The sequence below is a fragment of the Gymnoscopelus microlampas genome (assembly GCF_963454915.1).
Source record: "Gymnoscopelus microlampas genome assembly, chromosome: 23".
NCBI lineage: Eukaryota > Metazoa > Chordata > Actinopteri > Myctophiformes > Myctophidae > Gymnoscopelus > Gymnoscopelus microlampas.
In genome coordinates, this window is record NC_139960.1 from 18,534,792 (window position 1) to 18,557,231 (window position 22,440).

The following is a 22,440-nucleotide window of genomic DNA, read 5'->3' on the forward strand; positions in this document are numbered from 1 at the left end:
TAGTGCATAAGTGGTTAATACATAGTTGCTATGTTTGGGTCCCAGGGAGACACCAAATCTATCTTTCGGATCTCAGCTGCAAATGTTTGGGAACCGCTGCTCAGTGGTGGAAAATGTACGCACATGTTTATGTAAAAGTATCAATACTGCATTGTAGAAGTCCTCTGTTAAAAGTAAAAGTCCGGAATTCAAAATTTACTTGAGTAAAAGTACGAAGGTATTGGTATCAAAAGTACTAAAATGTTTGAAAATAGCCGATCTACAAGCTCACAACGCGTTGTGAGCTTGTAGATCTGCTATTTTCAAATAGCCTAGGTAAAAAATAGGGCTAAAGTGGTTAATGTATGTTTCATAATGTCATCATTTATATCTGAAAAGTAACTAGTAGCTAAAGTTTACAAATAATTGTAGTGGAGTAAAAGTACAATATTTGCCTCTGAGATATAGTGGAGTAGAAGTAAAAGTATTGGAAATTGGAAATACTCAAGTAAAGTATAAATACCTCAAAATTGTACTTAAGTACAGTACTTAAGTAAATATACTTAGTTACTCTCCACCACTGACCGCTGCTAGACCATGAAGAGGAACATGAGGCTGAGTTACAGAACATCCTCAGACAGCGAAGAGGAACTGATTCATTTTCATCTTGAGCCTATTGCCATGGTGCTAACCTGGTAGCGTGTGATTGGCCGGTCCCCCCCCGAGACCGAAGTAGACTCTGATCTGATTAGCTGCCGGGTAAATCCAGATTCATAGTCTGCTCTGGACCCTCCAGATAGCATAGAACTAATGGTCTTCCTAATGAAGAGCTAAATTTACTTCCACACAGCACTGGCACACACACACACACACACACACACACACACACACATACAAACACACACACACACACACACACACACACACACAGTACACATACAGACCAGCACACGTACGCACACAACCAGACGTGTGTACGTGCGTGCGTGCGTGCGTGCGTGCGTGCGTGCGTGCGTGCACCTAACGTACGTTAGTGCGTGCACGAACCTAACGGTTGACGATGTCAATAAAGTTATTTGAATCAGACAGCCATAGATCCACCATCTCGGCTGTAGTTCAGACAGTGTTGCAATTACTGTACCTGAGACAATGGACATATTTTGGAATACTGAATGACTTCATCTGCAAACTTGAATTGTTTTACCATTTGTGTTCAAATTTGCACGTGTTCAGACAAGAAAGGAAGTCATTTGATCATAATTGGAGATCATTAAAGAAATATCACATCAAGGTTGTATGCATGCGCCAACCAGTTGACATTTTGTATCTATGTCTGTCCAGACTCAGTCCTCACTCAGTCCTCCAGGGGAGGCATTATTAAAACAATATATCTAAGGCTACATATGGATAGCCTTGCGTAGCCAGACTATATCACTGCGTGGATATGAGTCTGGTCCTTCTATGAGGACGTTTTTTTCCCAAGGGTCTGGACGCAATTGGTTAGACCTACAACCAACTACAGTTTCCCATATTTGAATACTGGGCCCTGATTGGTCACCCCAGACTTCGGGAGCAGGAAATGGATTCACAACGGAGCGGTGCCAGACCCAAATCGCTCAGAGCAATTTTTATTTTGCACTGGCAGATTTGTCTGGTCCCAGGCTAACATATGGACACGACACAGCACATCAATATCCTAATCATTACATTGCCATAAGCAACTAGCTGTCAGGCATGAAATCTCCAAAATGTTGGGACATATACTGTATTACGTCTGCACAAATAGTGCATGAGCTAAATACTAAATAAAGAAACAGACATTCATTCAGCAGGAATTCAGTATAACGTTCTTTAACTAGAAAAACCAAACCTTGTGTGGTAGGTTGAGCTCTTATAGAGAAGGAATCGGGACAGACAATCTCATTCAATTATTAATACACTGTTAATATAAACTGCAGGAGAACGTGTGGAGGAGATGGTAGTTCTCAGTCAGTCTGCTGCTCTCTGCCAGCTCATTATCGGACACAATGCTCTCAAACTGTGTTTCATTTAAACCCCTCTGCCATACTGGCACTCAATAAGCTCAGATGGTTTATCAACTCAGCCTGTGGTCTGTGCAATTAACATTTCTGTCTTCTTTTTTTTGGTCTCTGTTACTGTCTCTCTTGTGTATTACTGTAATACTTTATTATATGTGTGTGTGTGTGTGTGTGTGTGTGTGTGTGTGTGTGTGTGTGTGTGTGTGTGTGTGTGTGTGTGTGTGTGTGTGTGTGTGTGTGTGTGTGTGTGTGTGTGTGTGTGTGCTCACTATGACAATAAATTCCCTCAATAAACTGTCCACAGCTTTTGCCTGATAAAATAAAAACAGTTTACAAATAAAATAGTTATTGGTGCTCGGGTGGCCGCAGGGGTAAGTACCTGGCCACCAGTGGTGTAAGTATATTTACTTAAGTACTGTACTTAATAAAACATTTGAGGTATTTGTATTTACACATTACTTCTACTCCACTACATCTCGGATCCAAATATTGTATTTTTACTCCACTACACTTTAGTGAAAACTTTAGTTACAAGTTACTTTGTATATTTTGATTATCATCACAAAACATACATTAACCACTTCAGCACTATATACATTTTGGCCATTTGAAAATAGCAGATCTACAAGCTCACAATGCGTCGCGATGCGACGCATTGTGAGCTTGTAGATCGGTGGCTTTACTGCTCCATTCACTCCCTGGTTAACTTATTACTTAAAAATCCTGTATCTCGGCTCCTGTGTACTTTTTTCAACTGGCTACAATTATGGAACAGATTACCGCGATCGGATTACTTTTTTTTCACGATTCTACGAGTGTGTGTAATGAGGGGATCACCGTGAGGATGGTGATCACAGAAAATATTTTGTGACTACTTAAAAAAATGATTAAAAAAGGTTAAAAAATCTTTAAAAATGCTGGCACTGGGTGGGAATTAAAAAAAAAAACTCTGGCAAGGAATGTGTTAAGACCTGAAGCCGATTCTACAAATGTCTTCTAAATCCCAACAGTATTCTGAAAAAAAAAACATCTTTCTATATCAGTGGTGCTCAAACTTTTTCATGTCATGGACCCCCAAAATGATATGTATTCGGCCGCGGACCCCCATCTCAAAATATTTTGTTCCAGGGACCCCCAGAAGCAAAGATTTGAGTTAAAAATGTTTTTGCTTTAAAAATATACATATTCAAAGATTTTCAAAAATGTTCACGATTTTTCAACAATACAAGCTAGATCTGCTATTTTTGAATAGCCAAATACATCTAAAATGACACAGATGCGTTCCAGGTCTTAATGGGTTATATTTGTTTTTTTTCCCCAACAGTAATCATTGCTTTAGTGTTTGTTCAGTAACAGGGGTCTCTCCCACTCTTTAATAAACAGAAAAGAGAAGTACATGCTTGCAGACAAGCTATGCACCCGTAGATCATACAGGTGAGATGATCGTGCATTATGTGCAAGGCCTTAAAGATGCCTTATATTTGTTAAATTAAGTGGAGGTTACACAAAGAGCGGATGGTCTGTGTCACCATCGATAATGGCAGCAATGTTATCAAGGCAATTCTCCTAAAAGACTGCAACATTTAGGGCACAGCTTGCCATCTGTAAGAAAAATGCCATCCCTCTTTCTAGTGCACACACACACACACACACACACACACACACACACACACACACACACACACACACACACACACACACACACACACACACACACACACACACACACACACACACACACACACACACACACACACACACACACACACACACACACACACGTCATTGTCAAGCTTGCTGTGTTGCACTGATTTGTGAAAGTTGTTTGAAACTTGCTCTAATGTGTTACAAGTCATACCATATGGTGCCATTATCTTTTCTCGATTTTGTATTTAATCTAAGATAATATACATCATATGAATCAGTTTGGTCTGGTTCAATTTGATCTGGGCATATGATTTCTGAACTTTAATACGATAAATATCGAGCCATGTCGAATTAGGCTGTTGTCATATAAAATGTTGACCACAACGCCCAGCACTATTGAATGGATGGGCTTGTCAACAGGGCGCCATGACAGATGACCTTTCTCCAAACAAACTACAGATAAGAAGAAAAGAAAATCAATGTCTCCAGTCAGCCCTTGAGTTAAATGAAAAGAAACTCTGCAAACCTCTACACATTCAGTTACAGAGAGGTTGTTTTTTTATTTTTATTTGATTTATAAGACGTTATGATGTCACAGAAACGTCAAGGATAAATAACACGATAAGAGTCAGTGGCGTATTTACATTGTGGTCCTTGGAAAGGGAGAGAAACAGAGAGAGATGGAAGAGAGGGAGAATGCACATGGGAAGAACTGTGTCTAAAGCCACAGTAAATATTTAAAGTGCTGGTCCAATGGACGGCTTCTCCTTGTAACTGGAGGGTTTTATTGAACAGGCAGCTCATGTTGGTTGATAGATAACCATATATCATATTAATACTGGTACTCATATCATATCGGGCCGAACAATAACCCTATAATCACGATATACAGTGGCCTTTCGTGAATTATTGCTATAACATTCCGATCTAGACCACAACAATATGGATGATAGCTGAAACACTATTAAGGTTGGATTCTTTTGTGATTCCAGTGAAAATTGGCAATATAAGATGTAAGTGTGAGTATTGTGTGTGCGTGTGTGCGTGTGTGCGTGTGTGTGTGTGTGTGTGTGTGTGTGTAATGACTGCTTACATACTGTAGTTGGGTGTGCACACACACACACACACACACACACACACACACACACACACACACACACACACACACACACACACACACACACACACACACACACACACACACACACACACACACACACACACACACACACACACACACACACACACACACACACACACACACACACACACACACAGAGAGAGGGAGATTGAGAGAGTGGCAAAAGAGAGCGAGAGAGCAAATGGTTTATCCTTTCTATCTACGTTCCTCTTAACTCTCCATTAAAGGTTATTGTGGATTGTGTAATTTTGCCAGATATTGTTTAGTGGCCTCATCATTTGTGTGAGGGCTCTCTGGACATTGAAGTGCACAACGATTTATGTGGTTATTTTTATTCGGGCCTCATTGAACTGCAGCTTCCCAAAAACATAACAGCTCAACAAGCCCCATTATGCGGTAATTGAATGAGGCAGACCGTTGATGAGTCAGTTGGTTCATCAGTTGGTTCCTGGTATGGAACATTAAAAAACAGAACAATCAGGTCTTTTGTGTTCCATTGCGATCACATCGTGTTCCCAGTGAAAATGTTAAAGATGGCTGTAATCAAATCCCAGACATGTCTGAGTGTGTCGGTTGTGCATTGAAAGGAACATGACATTTGTAAAGGGCATTAAATTTGTTACGTTTATTAGGCGTTCTTGCAGTGTGGTTATGACTATTGCTGCAGTGACTCCCATTTTCATCTTATCTTCATATGATTGGTCCTCACTAATGCTCATTATAAAATGGCACCAGTTCTGTCTACTCACTCCGTGTGACTGTGGACAGTTCAGAAACCTGCCTTACAGTGACATCATCAATGGGGATTCCAAGATAATAAAAATTACACCATTTTTCTTCATAGAAAGTTAGCATGCCACAATAGAAGCCAAAGTTCATGCATTAATAAATTTAAAAAAATACAAGTTTTAAATTTTCATTTTCAAATTGACCAAACCTGCTTACTGATGATGTCACTGGTAGGCGGGTTTCTGAACTGTCCACAGCCCTCATAGACAAAAATGTTACCATCTTTCAATAAGCATTAGTGAGAAGAGAATATATGAAGATATGTTGAAAACAGGAGGTCCTGTACGTAATTCAAAAATAATTCTGAGAACGAACCAAAACCAAAATAGCATCCTTATAATGTCAGTAAAGTTGGTCCTCTGGTCTGAGACAGAGTCAAGACCGAGTAAAATTGAAGGTGAGACCAAGATGATACCTAGACCAATGAAAATATTTTTTTTTTTCTGAGACCAGAATACACTAATACAACGCTAATGTCAGCAACACATGTGGCAGTCAATAAAGGCAGCCTTCCCTGTCACCATACAACAGATTAGGACACAAATAAAGGTTATGGTTTTCAGTTATGACCTACTGGCTGTATCCAGGGTGGAAAGTAACTAAGTACATTACATTTACTCAAGTACTGTACTTAAGTACAAGTATGAGGTACTATTTAAAAAAAAGATTTGAGTACTTTTACTTTTTACTTACGTTTTTTTTGTACTTTTGTACTTTTACTCAAGTAACGTTTTGAATACAGGACTTTTAATTGTATACCAGAGCTATTTCTACATTGCGGTATTGCTACTTTTACTTTTACTTAAAAATCTTCTTCCACCACCGCTGGCTAGCCTGGTCTTGTTTGTAAAGGTCAGGTATCATAGAATAGAGATTATGTTGCTTGAAAACAATAAGGAAGAGGTCAGGCAAAGAAGTCATTGGAGCAACTAAGGCACACAATGAAATATAGCAATAATATAACTTTTCTACCATGCTGATCCCCTTATATAGTTGCTGTGGAGTGGCAACCTTGTCAGTCCAGCACCGTTCCTTTGTTATAATTATATATTTTTTTTAAACGATTTGAAAATAGCCAATCTACAAGCTCACAACGCCTCGTGGTGGGGGCGCTGTAAGCTTGTAGATCTGCTATTTTCACAACTTTTGTGCGACGCTCTTGAATGATGGAGTAAGGCATTAATTTATGAAAAAACATAAAAGATAAAATCTGAATTTCAGACGGAAAATACGAGTGAATAATTTTCCGCTATTCAATCGTTTGGAACAATGGTGATGTGAGGAAATATGAGACATTTTGTAGAATCTTCTTCTGCTACAAATGTTAAGAACAGAAAATCGGATGACACTTATCTTATTAGACTAATTGGCATCCTTTACGGTCAGTTTAGAGCTAATTTCAGCACTAGGCATTTCAAAGATTGACATCTCACTTGAATTAATTGCGTGTGTGTGTGCGTGCGACACAGAGAAGTGTTTTAAATACTATCATCACTATCAAGGTGTGAGGGAAGGGGGAGTGTGAGGTATTGTTTCCATGGCAACTGGGATGTAAGGGAAAGGGCACAATGAGCCCGGCTTCCCAGGTGTGTCTCTCTCACACACACACACACACACACACACACACACACACACACATTGTGCAATTGTATTATTTTAACTGCTTTTGCTATTGTTATTTTATTGTTGTTGGTGTTGGTAACACCAACATGATGTAATGCTGTGGTCACACTAGCATCGCCAAAAGGTACAACGCGCTCGAAACAAAGTTCAGAGTCAGATAAAGTATCCACGTTTCTTGCAACCACTTTCACATTAGCTGACATGAAGCATATCGTCACTGTCAGGTAGAAACCTTGTGTGTCCAAAACCGTTCCTTTCTTATTATTATTTCAAAAGTATTTTATAATTTATAATAGTGAAAATAACAGATCTACAAGCTCACAACGACACAGCGATGTGAGCTTTTAGATCAGCTTTTTGCACTACTCTTGTATAAAGTAGGGCATGAATTAGCAACAACAAAAATATGTATATATAGAGATACAAGGTTTCCACCACAAAAGTAACAGTATACAACAAGATCAATGTGCATGGCACATTTTGATGCCCCCCTCCTCCCCAACCAGTGAGCCCGGGGATCTAAGATAGCTGTAACTGGGAGGGCAAAGCTGGATCGGATGTGAAAACATTATGGGTATAAATCAGGGGGGTCTTCAATGTTTTCAGCCCAAGGACCCCCTAGCTGAGAGAGAGATGAAGCAGGGACCCCCTCTATATTGTTTAAAATTGTGTTTTAGATTCAACTTTTTTTGTTTACGTTTATTGTTCTTTTTTCCCTCTACACCTATGCCTCTTTGCCAAAAATAGCCGATCTACAAGCGCAGAACGCCTCGCAGCGGAGGCGTTGTGAGCCTGTAGATCTGCTATTTTTGGCTAATGTTCTCCTCAGAAAAGGGATGCTAGGGTTCAAGTGGTTAAGGTAAAAAAGATTTGGCGGACCCCCTGTAGTAACTCTGAGGACCCGCTAGGTAGGGGTCCCGTACCCCCTGTTGAAGACCCCTGGTATAAATGATTTTGTTATTGTAAACACAGGGAAAAGTTACACATGCACTATGCCTTTAAACTTATTTGGTATAGTAAATAAGAATAATTGTTTACAGAGTCAGAGTGATGATAACACTTTATGTTACTTTATGTACGTTATAGAGACTATTTTGCACAGATATGAATACAGGTGTGCCTACAGTTTGAAAACCACACTGGTCTAGGTATAACTTGCAGTACAAGAAAATATGACTACAAATTGACTACACTGAATGATGATAGCTCCTGTTTCTTCACATGAGAAATCACATACTTGCAGATCAGCCATTTCCATACACAAGCCAAGTATTAATTGAACCTCCTCCTGTCAAAGAGAGCTAAGCAACCGAGTGGACTGGGGTTACCAAGTAAAAACCTTTGCAAATAGCCATCGTGTCAGCTTCCTTAATATGGTCAGTTCAAACTAGCTCAGTCTCATAACACAAAATAGGCTGCATGTCTAACAACCAAAGGTCAGCTCATTGATAACACAAAGAGAAAACACAAAGCGGGATGTATTCTTAGGCCTTTGATACCAGTCTCTTTTTTTTGTTAGATTAGATTTAGCACAGAATTCAACCAACTTTCTATACTGAAGGTGAGGCAATAACAGTGGAGCGAGTGGATAGACATTCTTATACATGCTCTCACTGGATGAACTTCTATCTGGTGAAATAACAGTGAAATTAAACTGTTGCATCACATTTAGCTGGGGACCCCCTGGAACCCCCTCACTGAGCCCTGAGGGCACTTTGGGAACCAGTACCCTTGACTGCATGTGTCCAAATAAGAGTAAGGAGCCTTAAAGTCTCCGTCCACATGTTGCACTTTAAAGCTGAGCTTTACAAATTGTGTTGTACCTTGGTATGATGACAATAAATTCAGATTCTGAGGTTGCACGGTTAAATCCTCAGAAAAATCATCGTTGTTCAATAAAGGCACGTCAGTTCCATGCCCTGCGTCAAACCTGTTTTCAGCTAATCCAAAGACTCGATTTTACAACTAAAATCTCCAGTGAATTTTACATCCTGTTTCCCCTTCTTATTTTCTCACAAAACTGGGATTCAGGGGGAGTTGTGGTTTGAAGCAGCCTTAGCAACTACTATGACAACCAGGCACACAATCAGACTACCAGATTCTCACTCTCACAGTCGATTCAAAGTTAGCGTGTGTCAAGAGGAGCTTCAAATTCGGAACTTCACACTCAAAATGTGCTTATTTGTGAAAAGGGTTCATGGTGCCATTGGTATCAATGTATAGCACTACAGGTTGGTATAGGAACATATCAAACAGCTGTAAAGAATTATGTATTTATAATAATGATTTACATATGAAAGGAAAGCATGGAAAATGACAGACAGACAGACAGACAGACAGACAGACAAAAATGCACTGGACAAAGTGAGATAGTTTCAGCTTGTGCTTTCATGTACATCCTGTCAACATCTAAACGATGAAGTCAGCGGTTCGACAACTCAACCATTCTACTCCCCCGAACATCTCACCTCCACCACAGTCTTTCTCCTCCTCCTCGATGCCGTTCTTGATGCTGTCAAACTCCTCGTCGATGTTCTGGTTGCCTCTGATCTGGCTGAGGACCCGGCGGGCCTTCTGGGTCAGCCCTCGCTGGATGAGCCAGCGAGGGCTCTCCGGCAGGAAGAGGAAACCCAGGAACTGGATCACGGACGGGACCACCGACAGACCCAGCATGTACCTGGAGAGAGGGGGGAGGGAGGAGAGGGATTAGTAGGTGTGTTGTGCCAGGGACCCCCAGAAGAGAGGATTTGTGTTCAAAACAAATCTGAATTATTTAACATTTGCGATACAATTTTCAAAAAATAGCAGATGTACAAGCTCGCAGCGCGGCACGAAGGGACGTGCTGTGAGCTTGTATGGCGGTCCCCGAACCCCACTTTGAGAACCAATGAGCTACGGTACTACAACCACCCAGAATCACATAAAACTAGAAACAAACAAACAAAGAAAGAAAGAAGGCCTGCAAGTATCCATTATTTTGATTAGAGATTATTCTATCCTATCGATTACTGTTTTGATTAATTGAATAATCAAGATGCCTGTTTTTTAATATAATACAAATAATCGACTAAATTGATTATCCTAATGAACCACTAAAGCATTAGCATTTATTTATTTCACCATACGTGTCATGCAAAAAAAAATATATATAAATAAATGTTTGTTTGTTCCCCAAAATCGGTTATTTTATTAAAATAGATTTTCTTTTATTGATTACATCGGTTAGTTCAATTAAATGTTGCACCCCTAAAAGAAAGAAAGAAAGAAAGAAAGAAAGAAAGAAAGAAAGAAAGAAAGAAAGAAAGAAAGAAAGAAAGAAACTAAAAAAGAAAGAAACTAAAAAAGAAAGCATAGAATAGAATACGGTAGAATGTCACCATTTGCAAAACGCCAACGCCAATGTAAAGAGCAAAAGAAATAAAGAAGGAGGCTTATCTTTTAAACATACAATGTTCTTGCTCTCAGTAAATGTTAGGGGCAGATTGAGCACATATGGTGACATTTGGAACGATGGCCCCAGCCAGCCTGGATGTGTCTGAGGCTGAGACGTGATAGGAATCAAACAGAGACAGGCGGGGACAGCCCGCCCATGACATATCACACACCTGTGTCCATGAGTCACACAATAAAACCTCCCAAACATCTGAGAGCTTGTATAGTTTTCGGTGGGAGCACTTGTAAAATAACCCATTAGGACCTGAGGCCGATTCTACAAATGCCTTCTGAATCAGTAGTTGAATAGACAACGCTAAAATCTAAAATGAGACTGATGCTATCTGTGTTTAATGGGATAACTCATACGATCACATTTTCACTCACCGGTTTTATCAACTGCGTTGTCATTTGTTTGTTTGTTTGTCTTATTTTATATTCTCTAAAATATGAACGACATTCTATGCATGAAAGATGTGATGTAAATTAAGTTTTATCAGTGAAATCAACATCTCTCTTCTTTCTGTCTGTCTGTCTGTCCCCCCAAAAAACTAGTGGAGGCAGATGGTCGCCCGCCTACAGCCTGGTTCTGCTCAAGGTTTCTTCCTGTTAAAAGGGGCCCGAAAGCCAATTTGTCGTTTGTTTTTCCATTTCCATTTGTTTTTCCATTTCAGGTTGAAGCTAGTAAGCAACGCAGCTGCACATTCACACACATAAATCTAACACGCCCAATATTAGTCCCTTAGAAGTTAGAACAGTGGTTCTCAACCTGTGGGTCGGGATCCCACATGATTTTGGGGGGGTCCCTAGATGACAATTTAATTTAAAAAGAAAAAAAAGACGATAACTGCATCAAAAGTAATCAGCAAACGGGCTGGATTTGCATCAACTCCTACATTCCAAATGCTTGTCAGGGTGGGGGGGGGGGGGGGGGGTCCCCAGTTCAAATATGATTATTTTGGGGGGTCACTGCCTGCAGAGGTTGAGAACCACTGCCTTAGGAGATCAGAATCATCGTTATTGTCAGAAGATGAGAAGTGGGTTGTGAGTCTATTCATTCCAAAGGGAGAAGTTAACATGAACACAGACTATGACCGATTATTTTGCCCCGTGATCGCTCAAGTAAATATAGGACCCAATCTTCACAAGCCACATTTTGTTCAGAACCTTTTGATCCTGGCCAGACTGTCCCAGCCGAAATCTGAATTCCTTTCCAGATTGGAGTCGGACTGGTTTTATGCAGTCTGAACAAGGCTAAGCAATGTGATTAAAATCTGATTTGTAAAAATCAGTTTTACATGTGTTCTTTTTGTTCTTCAGACAGCATAAAAACAACGATCCCATCCAGATAGCCCACAAATCAGATGTGGGCTAGATTTGGGCTGCCAGTCTGAACTGTGCTTAATGGTGTTTTTCAAGACAGACAAAGCAGGAGGAAATGACGTTCAAGACCTGTGTGTGTATGTGAGCAACACACTCTCCCGAGACCTAACAACAGTGATCATAGGATGTTCACGACATCTGATGACAAACCATGTTTTTACCCAGCAACCTGAACCGGAAAACAAACTACAGCATCAGCCTAGGGTTTCATCCTACAGTGGAGTTTTTCCATGATGTCACCATCACCTAGCGCTTGTTCATAAGGGCATGCTAGGTGAGTACGCGCTACACTGATTGATTGATTGATTGATTGACTGAACATTAGTGTCTGACCTCCACCCGTCGCGCTGCAGGTAGCTGAAGGCTCCATCGATGAGGCTGGCCGTGAGTTGTCCTCCGGTGATGAACAGAGTGTTGACCGTCACCAGCTGTCCCCTCAGGTGTGGCGGGGACGCCTCGGCGATGTACACAGGAACTGTCATGGACGCTATGCCTAAACAGGGTGGCAGAGGGACAGAGAGAGAGTTGTTATGTTGCCATCCATAAAACCCAGTGATCTCACTACTGGGCCTACACATTTATGAACGAAAGATGAATGGGAAAGAAAATGAAAACTTTAAATTATCAGTGGCAGTTGGGAGATATATTTCTGATATATTTTTCACGTACACACGCATGCACAAGCACACAACCAGCTAAAATTGGGTTGTGTGCCTGACCTTCCTGTGCAGGCAGAATGTTTGATGCTTCTCTTCTACAGGACCGGTCTCATTAAGTCTGGTTTCACAACCTCCCTGAGTGCAGATGAAAGTAAGTCTCGGATAACCCCGACCCACCTCACACAGACAGTCACGGAACGCATCGGCATCGGGCCACGGCTTCACTTTACTTGAAGGCAATCTTTGAACGATCATTAGGCAGGCCCAGAAGATTGCTTCTGACCTCAACGGGACCTGTTGTTCTCTAAAGCCTGCTCTCCCTCCAAACCACTACTTTATAACCTCAATCTCTCTCTCTCCACTCTCCCACCTAAATCTATACCCGACCTCTATCTGTCAGACTGTCACCACTCGATGGAACCAGATGCTGTCTGTGATTAATGACGAGACCCAGAGTTTGAAGCCCCAATTTGGCCTGTAATTGCAGTTGGTGGGGGGGGTGACATGTTTACTATTTGCTTATTTTCTTTGCACTCCATTCATTGTTCTTTTGCAGTGGTGGAAAAAGTACAAAAATGTTTTACTTCAGTAAAAGTATCAATTCTGCAATATAGAAATACTCTGTTACAAGTAAAAGTCCGGAATGCATTGTGAGCTTATAGATCGGCTATTTTCAAATGGCCGAAATGTATACAGGGCTGAAGTGGTTAATGAATGTTTTGTAATAATAATTCAAATCTACAAAGTGACTAAGGTTTTCAAATAATTGTAGTGGAGTAAAAGTACAATATTTGCCTCTGAGATGTAGTGGAGTAGAAGTAAAAGTACGGAAAATTGGAAATACTCAAAATTGTACTTAAGTACAGTTCTTAAGTACAGTACTTAAGTAAATGTACTTAGTTACTTTACATCACTGTTCTTTTGTTGACTACTATTGACTGGGGTTCATTACTTTGAACTTACACTTTGTAAGTCACTCTGCAGATGTGAGCGTCTGCTAAATGCCTACATTCTAATATAAACCTACTTTTGTCCTTATTCTTTCAGTAGCAAAATGTAATAAAAACAAGTAGTACTTGATGGGTGAGACCTATATTCGATGTTATGTGCAATTGTACAAAGGTTTCTTTAGGATCTTCATTATTGTCTCCGCCAGGCCGGAGATGTGGAATGTTTTCACCCCTGTCCGTCTGTGTGTGTGTTTGTGTGGGTCTGTCTTAAAGCAGCAAATCTCCGGCACCGATGGACTGATCGGCATGAAACTGTGCACACACACTCCCTGGAGGCCAAGTAAAAACCCCTGCCCCAAAAAACTATTTGGTCCGTTATATTTTTTTTTATATTACTCTGACATATTTTGTCCATACATCACGCAAATCGGTACACATTATCTCTAGTCTAGTCTCTATCTCAATCTCTATAGTCAATCGACGTGGATCTGTCTAATTTTTCATATTTCATCCTGATTGGCTTCAAAAGTTTGCAGGGGTGGCCTCTTTTGCACAATATGCCACAATGTATTAATTTCCACATATACAATGAAAATTTGCACGCACATTCCCACTACTAGGCCAGGGAAGAACCTCCACCCCAATTATTATTATTTTTTTATTTTAAGTCGCCTCACACAACCCACTTAACGTATTGACCTATAACTCTTGAACCTTAGGTTGTACAATCATAATCTTTTCTTCCCTCTATTCCTTGGATCATGAGGCAGCTCCTCATACAGGCTCTGCATGATTTCATTTTTGTGCGGGTTTGTATGTCTGTCTGTGCATCTGTGTGTGTTTGTGAACAGCCAATGTTATCCATCGTTTCATTGCTGGCCCACAATAACCTTCCTAGACTGGCGGACACCTGTGCTCCGAGGAACACATTTTCTAGTTGATCCTGTATTAAATGTTATGTAGTGGAATGTTGACATGTTTGGTACAGTAGTGCTGTGTGTCTATAAGACAATTTTCCTTGACCGTAACTTGCATACTGTAGACACACACAAATGCATACACTCACTTGTATATGAGCCCTCAAACTAAGTCACAGACACACAGAGCAAACCACGCTGCACCTCCGCAACATCTAATCTACAGCAAAGCAAACACAGTGCGTGTGTGTGTGAGTGCTTTGCTTTACTATACTTGTGAGGGCCAAAAGGTCCCCGTAAGTATAGTAGAATATGAGAAATAGACATTGTGAGGACATTTTACAGGTCCTTACACGAAAAATGGTTGTTTTATGGCAAAGCTTTTTTTTAGAGTTAGGCTTAAATTAGGAAAAGCTTCAGGTTGGGATTAGGGTTAGGATTAGGCATTTAGAGGCTAGGTTTAGGGAGGGATTAGGGTTAGAATTAGGCATTTAGAGGTTAGGTTTAAAGAGGGATTAGGGTTAGGATTAGGCATGTAGAGGTTACTGTAGGTTTAAAGAGGGATTAGGGTAAGGATTAGACATTCAGAGGTTAGGTTTAAAGAGGGGTTAGGATTAGGCATTTAGAGGTTAGGTTTAAAGAGGGGTTAGGATTAGGCATTTAGGCCCTATTCTGGGCGCCGCCTTACCCATTATCCCTAAACTTCTTTGCCATTTGTTACTATTTTGAAAAACATTTTCAAATAGTTCAACTAGCAGATCTACATCGACACGTTGTGAGCTTGTAGATTGGCTTTTTGAACTATTTGAAAATGTTTTTCAAAATAGTAAAAAATGGCAAAGAAGTTTAGGGATAATGGGTAAGGCGGCGCCCAGAATAGGGCCCTTAGAGGTTGGTTTAGGGAGGGATTAGGGTTGGAGTTATGTCTGATTTATACTTGTTTGCGCACCAGTGTCGTGCACCAAAAATAGCAGTTTTACAAGCTCACAACGCATCGTGCTGCAACGTGTTGTGAGTTTGTACATCTGCTATTTTCGCCTTTAGTTAAACTTTAACTGAAGCTGAAAATAACCCTTTAACTGTTAAAGGGTTAACAATGGGTTCAAAATGGTCCCAAGTAAATGGTGCTCATTAAATCGATGTAATTATTTTTATGTCTCTCCTCACAATTGCAGTAATACAAATGTATGTGTGTGTGTGTGTGTGTGTGTGTGTGTGTGTGTGTGTGTGTGTGTGTGTGTGTGTGTGTGTGTGTGTGTGTGTGTGTGTGTGTGTGTGTGTGTGTGTGTGTGTGTGTGTGTGTGTGTGTGTGAGCCTGTGTGTATGTCATCTCCAGCTGGCTCCTGATAAGCTCTATTAATAGGCCTCTGCTGCTTCCTTTGTCTCCTCCCCCTGTCCCCATCGCCATGACGGCCGCCACGACGACGTGGCTATACCTGTTGCTATGGTGACGGTCTTGCCCAGGAAACCAGCCACGGTACCATGGCCCTTGGAGACAGCGCGGCGCTGTAGCGGCTCCAGGAAGATGATTCAATGTCCACCGAGCAACCAGCAGGCATTCCTCTGTGTGTGTGTGTGTGTGTGTGTGTGTGTGTGTGTGTGTGTGTGTGTGTGTGTGTGTGTGTGTGTGTGTGTGTGTGTGTGTGTGTGTGTGTGTGTGTGTGTGTGTGTGTGTGTGTGTGTGTGTGTGTGTGTGTGTATTTCAAGGAGAGAGGATGGAAGTTTGAGAAGGGTGCATCAGCATATTTCTGGCAGAGCGCGACAAAACTTCAAATATGTCCTTCAGACTGGTCAAATAAGATATTTAATTAAACTTGTAACGTAACTATAATATAAAATAACATGGAAATGGTATATACACTAGGTAGTTACCTCACTACCCGAGTAATTCACTGAGCAGTAAAGCATGATTTCTCATTCATGATACAAATGATTACTTTGTATCTGTGTGTAACGATCAGTAAAAGAATGCATATCTTTACAGAATTCACCACAGAAGACACGCACACACATCTATTGCAATACTCTATCTATGGTACGGTAATTACATTTATTCATTATTTATTTGTTCATCCTTCTTTCAACTGATATTCCTGTTTCATTCTTTCTCCGCCCTTGCCGTCACCACATAGCTTCCTTCCTATCCAACTCTGCTCCTGCACGGATACACATGACTGTATGTCGTATCAAGCTACAGCTAATTGGCATTGCCATCATTCCCTAACTGTGCCTTTTAACAATCAATAATTACGGCCTGAAGGGTGGCAGAGTCAAATAGGCAAAAAAAAAGACATTTAATTACAATTTATCGACTGCATAAGTGAAATAAACAACTTGTCTGCGAGTCTATTATCTTGGTCAAAGGTACTCTGGCTCTGGCAAAGCCAGTCCCTCTGTGCATCCATTCACTGTAATGATCTCTCGTTCCCTCTTTCAGCTCCACGGAAAGCTCAGCTCAGCTCCCCACACACACGCTCACACACACACACACACACACACACACACACACACACACACACACACACACACACACACACACACACACACACACACACACACACACACACACACACACACACACACACACACACACACAGAGTTGAGCTCCAAGCACACTGACTGGATTTGTCTCCTCTCTGAGGCTCTGAGCATCAGAGTCCACAGTCTGAGAGTGTCTCTCTGCAGTTAGAGGACACACTGCTGAGGAAGACACTTGGCGCTACCGGATATGTCATTACTGTGGCCCACTGCAAAGAGCTGGCACAGACGCACACACACAGACGCACGCACACACACAGACGCACACACACACACACACACACACACACACACACACACACACACACACACACACACACACACACACACACACACACACACACACACACACACACACACACACACACACACACACACACACACACACACACACACACACACACACACACACAGAGAGAGAGAGAGGAGAGTAAACATTATGTCGATAATGAATCGTCTCCCTGGTGGAAACCTCATACAGTATCATGTCCAAAACTGTTACTTTTCAGGATTCAAATTAAAAAATATCAGAAGTAGCAGATCTACAAGCTCGATGCTTTTGTGTGACAATGTAGAATGATCAAGTAGGGCATTAATTTTATGAAAAAACACAAAAGGTTTGAATATTATGGAGATAAGAGGTTTCTGCCCGACAGCAACCAAATATAAGTTTGATTAATCAAGTAACATAATTAACACCCACTACAGATTCAAAGTTTTGAACTCTCGGGCCCATGCATGTGATTTGAAATGCGATTCAGATTTTGTTTCTAAAGATGTGTCACAGTCTAGACACTTGGACACTGAAGCCTGATTCATACAGTAAGCATGAGCATTGCTTATCGTTGTTGAAACCACTTATCTATATCATTTTGGACATATGAGGTTTCCACCCGACAGAGACGTTATAAACCCTCTAGTCCAGGGGTCTTCAACAGGGGGTTCGGGACCCCTTGGGGATCCTCAGAGCTACTATAGGGGGTCCGCCAAATCTTTGTGTGATAGGATTTTTTTTTTTACATTAACAACTTGAACCCTAGCATCCCTATTCTGAGGGGAACATTAGACAAAAATAGCAGATCTAGAAGCTCACAATGCCTCGCAGCGCGAGGCGTTGTGAGCGTAAAAATAAGTGTAAAAATATATATTTAAAAAAAATCTAAATCACAATTTTATACAATATAGAGGGGGTCCCTGCTTCATCTCTCTCTCAGCTAGGGGGTCCTTGGCCTGAAAACGTTGAAGACCCCTGCTCTAGTGTAACGGATTCAAGTTACAACTAATACTTGGACCACTTTTTTCCGTCTACACCAAATCTCTTCGCCAAAAATAGCCGACATACAAACCTACAATGGTAGGCTTGTAGATTGGTTACCTTTGGCTAATGTTCCCCTCAGAATATATGGATGCTGGGGTTCAAGTGGTTATCTAGCTTATATTAGACCCTCCAGAAAAATGCGATTATGCGATCGCAGAATTTACAGCATAATCATCAAAATGGCGCATAATTATGCGGGGGTAACGTTTTTTCAAAAAGGCCGCATCGCATCGCATAATATGTGCATCGCATCGCAAAATATGCGCTTTGCATCGCATATTTCCGCATATTTCGTAACTTTTCACATATTCCGCATTTTTCGCAACTTTTCGCATATCGCATATTTCGCATATTGCCGCATATTTCCGCATATTTCGCAACTTCCCGCAATTTCACCGCATAAAATTGCAAAAAACACTGCATATTTCATCGCAAAATCAAGGATTTTAGCCCGCATAATCAAGAGTTTTAGCCCGCATAATCAAGGATTTTTGCCCGCGTTTTTCTGGAGGGTCTATTATATGTAATGTAACTGCAATTAGTTTCACAACTGACATTTGAAGTTTGGATGTTTACAGTTTTGACTATGTTACTTGTCTCTCCTAGTTTGGTTTTACTGATCTTAGATTAATTACAGCGATATGTGTAGCTCACAACTGCTTAATGCAGGACTTTATACAGGCAGATGCTGAAAATTAAATAAATTGGTTCAGTATCAGAGACATGGGCCTACGTAAAAGTATGTTTACTGTGACATTCTGATGCTTCGCTAATTGGCAAGGATTCATTGAATGATTCTTCCAACAGGATATTATGCCATACTGAGAGGAACAACAACAGGAAAACTATATAGGGAAATAATTAGCTCTCTCTCCAAGAAATGTGTTAGTTAGAAAATTACAATGCAATAATACAACGTGTATTTAAATAAGCCAAATTTCAACCACTTTCTAGAGTCCCTGCACACAAGGATACAAGCTCACAATGTGTTGCACATTGGCGACACTGTCATATGACACACTATAAACCAGGCTAGTGGTTAATAGGACTACTTGAAGGACTCATGCAGGTATAGGCCCCAAATAGGCAACATAGGCCCCAAATAGGCCCCGCTTGTCACATTTCCCAACCTGGAAGAAGGGGTGAAAAGGGAGTATGCACTGCACTGGGTGAGCAACTCCATAAAAGTGGATGGGCGGGGATTTCCGGTGCCCTCTCTATCATTTTTTAACTCTGTGGTTCAAACCCTTTTGGCTCTTGAACCGTCCTCTGGCCCACTGCCACAAAAATCCACGTTTCATCCAAGAGACATTGCTTAAAAATCACTTGAATGCCACCAATTCAACCATTCAACCTGCAATATGAATCCTCAGTCAGAGCCTTATCAAATGCAGCAGGTAGGCAGTGACTCATGCATAAGCAACTACTATGAATACATTTAAAGTCTGATCTAATAGAGAGCTGTCTGAAACCCCATGAATGCATGTTAACTCCACATGCAATGGAACACTGGAAGAGCAAAAGAGGAAGCTGAAGATGGGATGCTGAGAGAGAGAGAGAGAGAGAGAGAGAGAGAGAGAGAGAGAGAGAGAGAGAGAGAGAGAGAGAGAGAGAGAGAGAGAGAGAGAGAGAGAGAGAGAGAGAGAGAGAGAGAGAGAGAGAGAGAGGAGAGTATTGCAAAAGGAGTGAGAGATTGAAGTGATTTAAGTCATTGGTTCTCAAAGTGGGGGGGTTCCAGCAAAATGTGTCTAATACAACCCCTTTATCCATATTTTATACATTGGCTATTCAAAAATAGCAGATATACAAGCTGACAGCGCGTCACTTCGTTGTGTGTTTGAATAATTTTGAATAATTTTGCATTGTTTAACACAAATCTTCTCTTCTGGGACAAAACATTTTCAGAAGGGGCCCCAAATATATCCATACAGGTCCTTGACATTAAAATGTTTGAGAACCACTGATTGAAGTGATTGACAGCAATACCGTTATCGTGGCTACATCCTCTCTTTGTGCCAGGAATCTTCCGGTGTCATACTATGGTTTGATTCTGTGTCAGAATATCCAATCAATATCTTCGTTATGTCCATTTTCTGTGTCATTGATATGAACCTCATTAATTTAACAATGTTTATCTGATCGACTAAATTGTGGCCACAAAGTGGCCAGGAACTTGGATAAGAAATTAGCAAATGAATTGGTCATTGAGTTACTACCTGGGATCCTGTCAATAAAACCTATTTTTTAAGAAATCAAATGACAATTTGAATCAAAAGCTTATTCATTAGAACACCAATATAAAGGTTCATATCCATGAAAATTCCCCGGATCCACAGTATTCCATACAAGTGGGCTATGTGTCTTTACAGATTATATGCACATTGATCCTCCTTATTGTTTATGTTTATCATGTGGGATTGTAAACAGTTGAACAAGTTGAACACTTGTCTCTGTGATTTATGGGTTAGATGTGCTGGTAGGCCTACCAGTTAGGGAGTGTAGATGTTTGCCATAGGCTGTTTTTATATTTATTTATTTGTATGAATAATAATTGGCTTGGACGTTTTAACGCACTGTATTGTCATAATATGCGCCAATGTAACTTTTAAATGCTGAAATGCTCCTATGAAAACGCAAGTGTATCTCAATGGGCTTTTTCCTGGTTAAATAACCACCTAAAGGTTAGCCTACACAGTGAACAGCTGTAAAACCTGTATTATCTGTTGATTAAAATATGTTATCTGTTGATTAAAACAAGCTTCAGTATCTGTTGATTAAAACATGCTTTATTATCTGTTGATTAAAACGTGTTTTCACCGCTGCAGTGCTATTCAAGAAGAAGTTGGTCCAAATGACGCACGTTACGCACGGATGTTTGTAGCCCTGGAACACGACTCTCATATCATGACAGTCATGGATTAACTCCAACCTGGTGTTTGCACTTTTTTCATTTACAACCCGTACATCTAGATAAACGTTCAAATTTCAAATATAAAGTGCTTACCCCATGGCCACGGATATTACAATCATGTCCGGGTCCTCAGAAGTACCTGCATCTTCCGTATTGTTGAATAAAAAACATTTAATCCAATCGGTGGCCATTTTCATATGCTTTCATCTAAGTGACCCTATCGGTTGGGAAGTGTATTGCACTCAAATACATTATAATAACTCCATGAAAAAATGGCCACCGATCGGATTAAAATGCTTTTTATTGAACAATACGGAAGATACGGGTACGTATGAGGGCTCGTACATAATTGTAACATCCATGGCCATGGGGAAAGCACTTTATATTTAAAATCTGAACATTTATGTAGATGTACCACCACGGCCAGAAAGAAGCAAACACCAGGTTGAAGTTCATCCGTGACGGTCGTGACAGACGACAGTCGTGTGATCCATGGCTAGGTAGGAATATGTTTGAGGACTTCACACTTACCTAGTCCCACTCCCACCACGAGTCGTCCCACCAGCAGAACCTCCTTGCTGGGAGCGGCGCTCAGCACGACCCCCCCCAGGGCGAAGGATCCGCTGGCCAGCAGGACGCACGCCCTCCGGCCCAGCAGCCCGTTGAGCAGGCCGCCCAGCGGGGCGCAGAGCGCCGCCGCGGCCGCGGCGCTGGAGACGAGCAGCTCCTGCCACAGCGCGGACAGCTCCATCTCCCGCCTCAGCAGCAGCATGGCGCCGGAGATCACTCCGGTGTCGTAGCCGAACAGGAAGCCTCCGAGCGCGGAGAACCCGGCCAGGACGTACACGAACGCCGGCGTGACGTCCTGCTGGAACTGCCTGCGGGCCGCGCGCTCCTCCAGGTCCCCCGTGGTGGACGTGGTGGAGGAGGCGGTGGCACCTCCACCGGTGCTGCTGACCGCATCCGCCCGGCTGCTGATGCTGCTGGCTTCGGACGGAGCTCGGATCAAACCCCGCTCCCCTCCGTCGGTCACTTTCCTCCTGATCCGGTCGCCCATCAGGTTGCTCAGACTCCGCAGGTTGTAGTCATGATGCTCGCCCGACTGTCGTGACAT

The 22,440-nt window shown here is 41.5% G+C and overlaps 1 protein-coding gene across 1 annotated transcript in view; it reads right to left on the reverse strand.

The window, feature by feature from the left end:
- The window catches only part of slc2a13a (solute carrier family 2 member 13a), a gene marked incomplete at its 5' end in the record, with an annotated part of 72,546 nt that extends 50,106 nt beyond the window's left edge, over positions 1-22,440 (reverse strand). The window contains 3 exons of the mRNA XM_084050354.1: positions 9,687-9,895; positions 12,367-12,526; positions 21,858-22,440. Of these exons, the coding sequence (XP_083906480.1) occupies positions 9,687-9,895; positions 12,367-12,526; positions 21,858-22,440 (952 nt within the window). The remainder of the gene's footprint in view (positions 1-9,686; positions 9,896-12,366; positions 12,527-21,857) is intronic.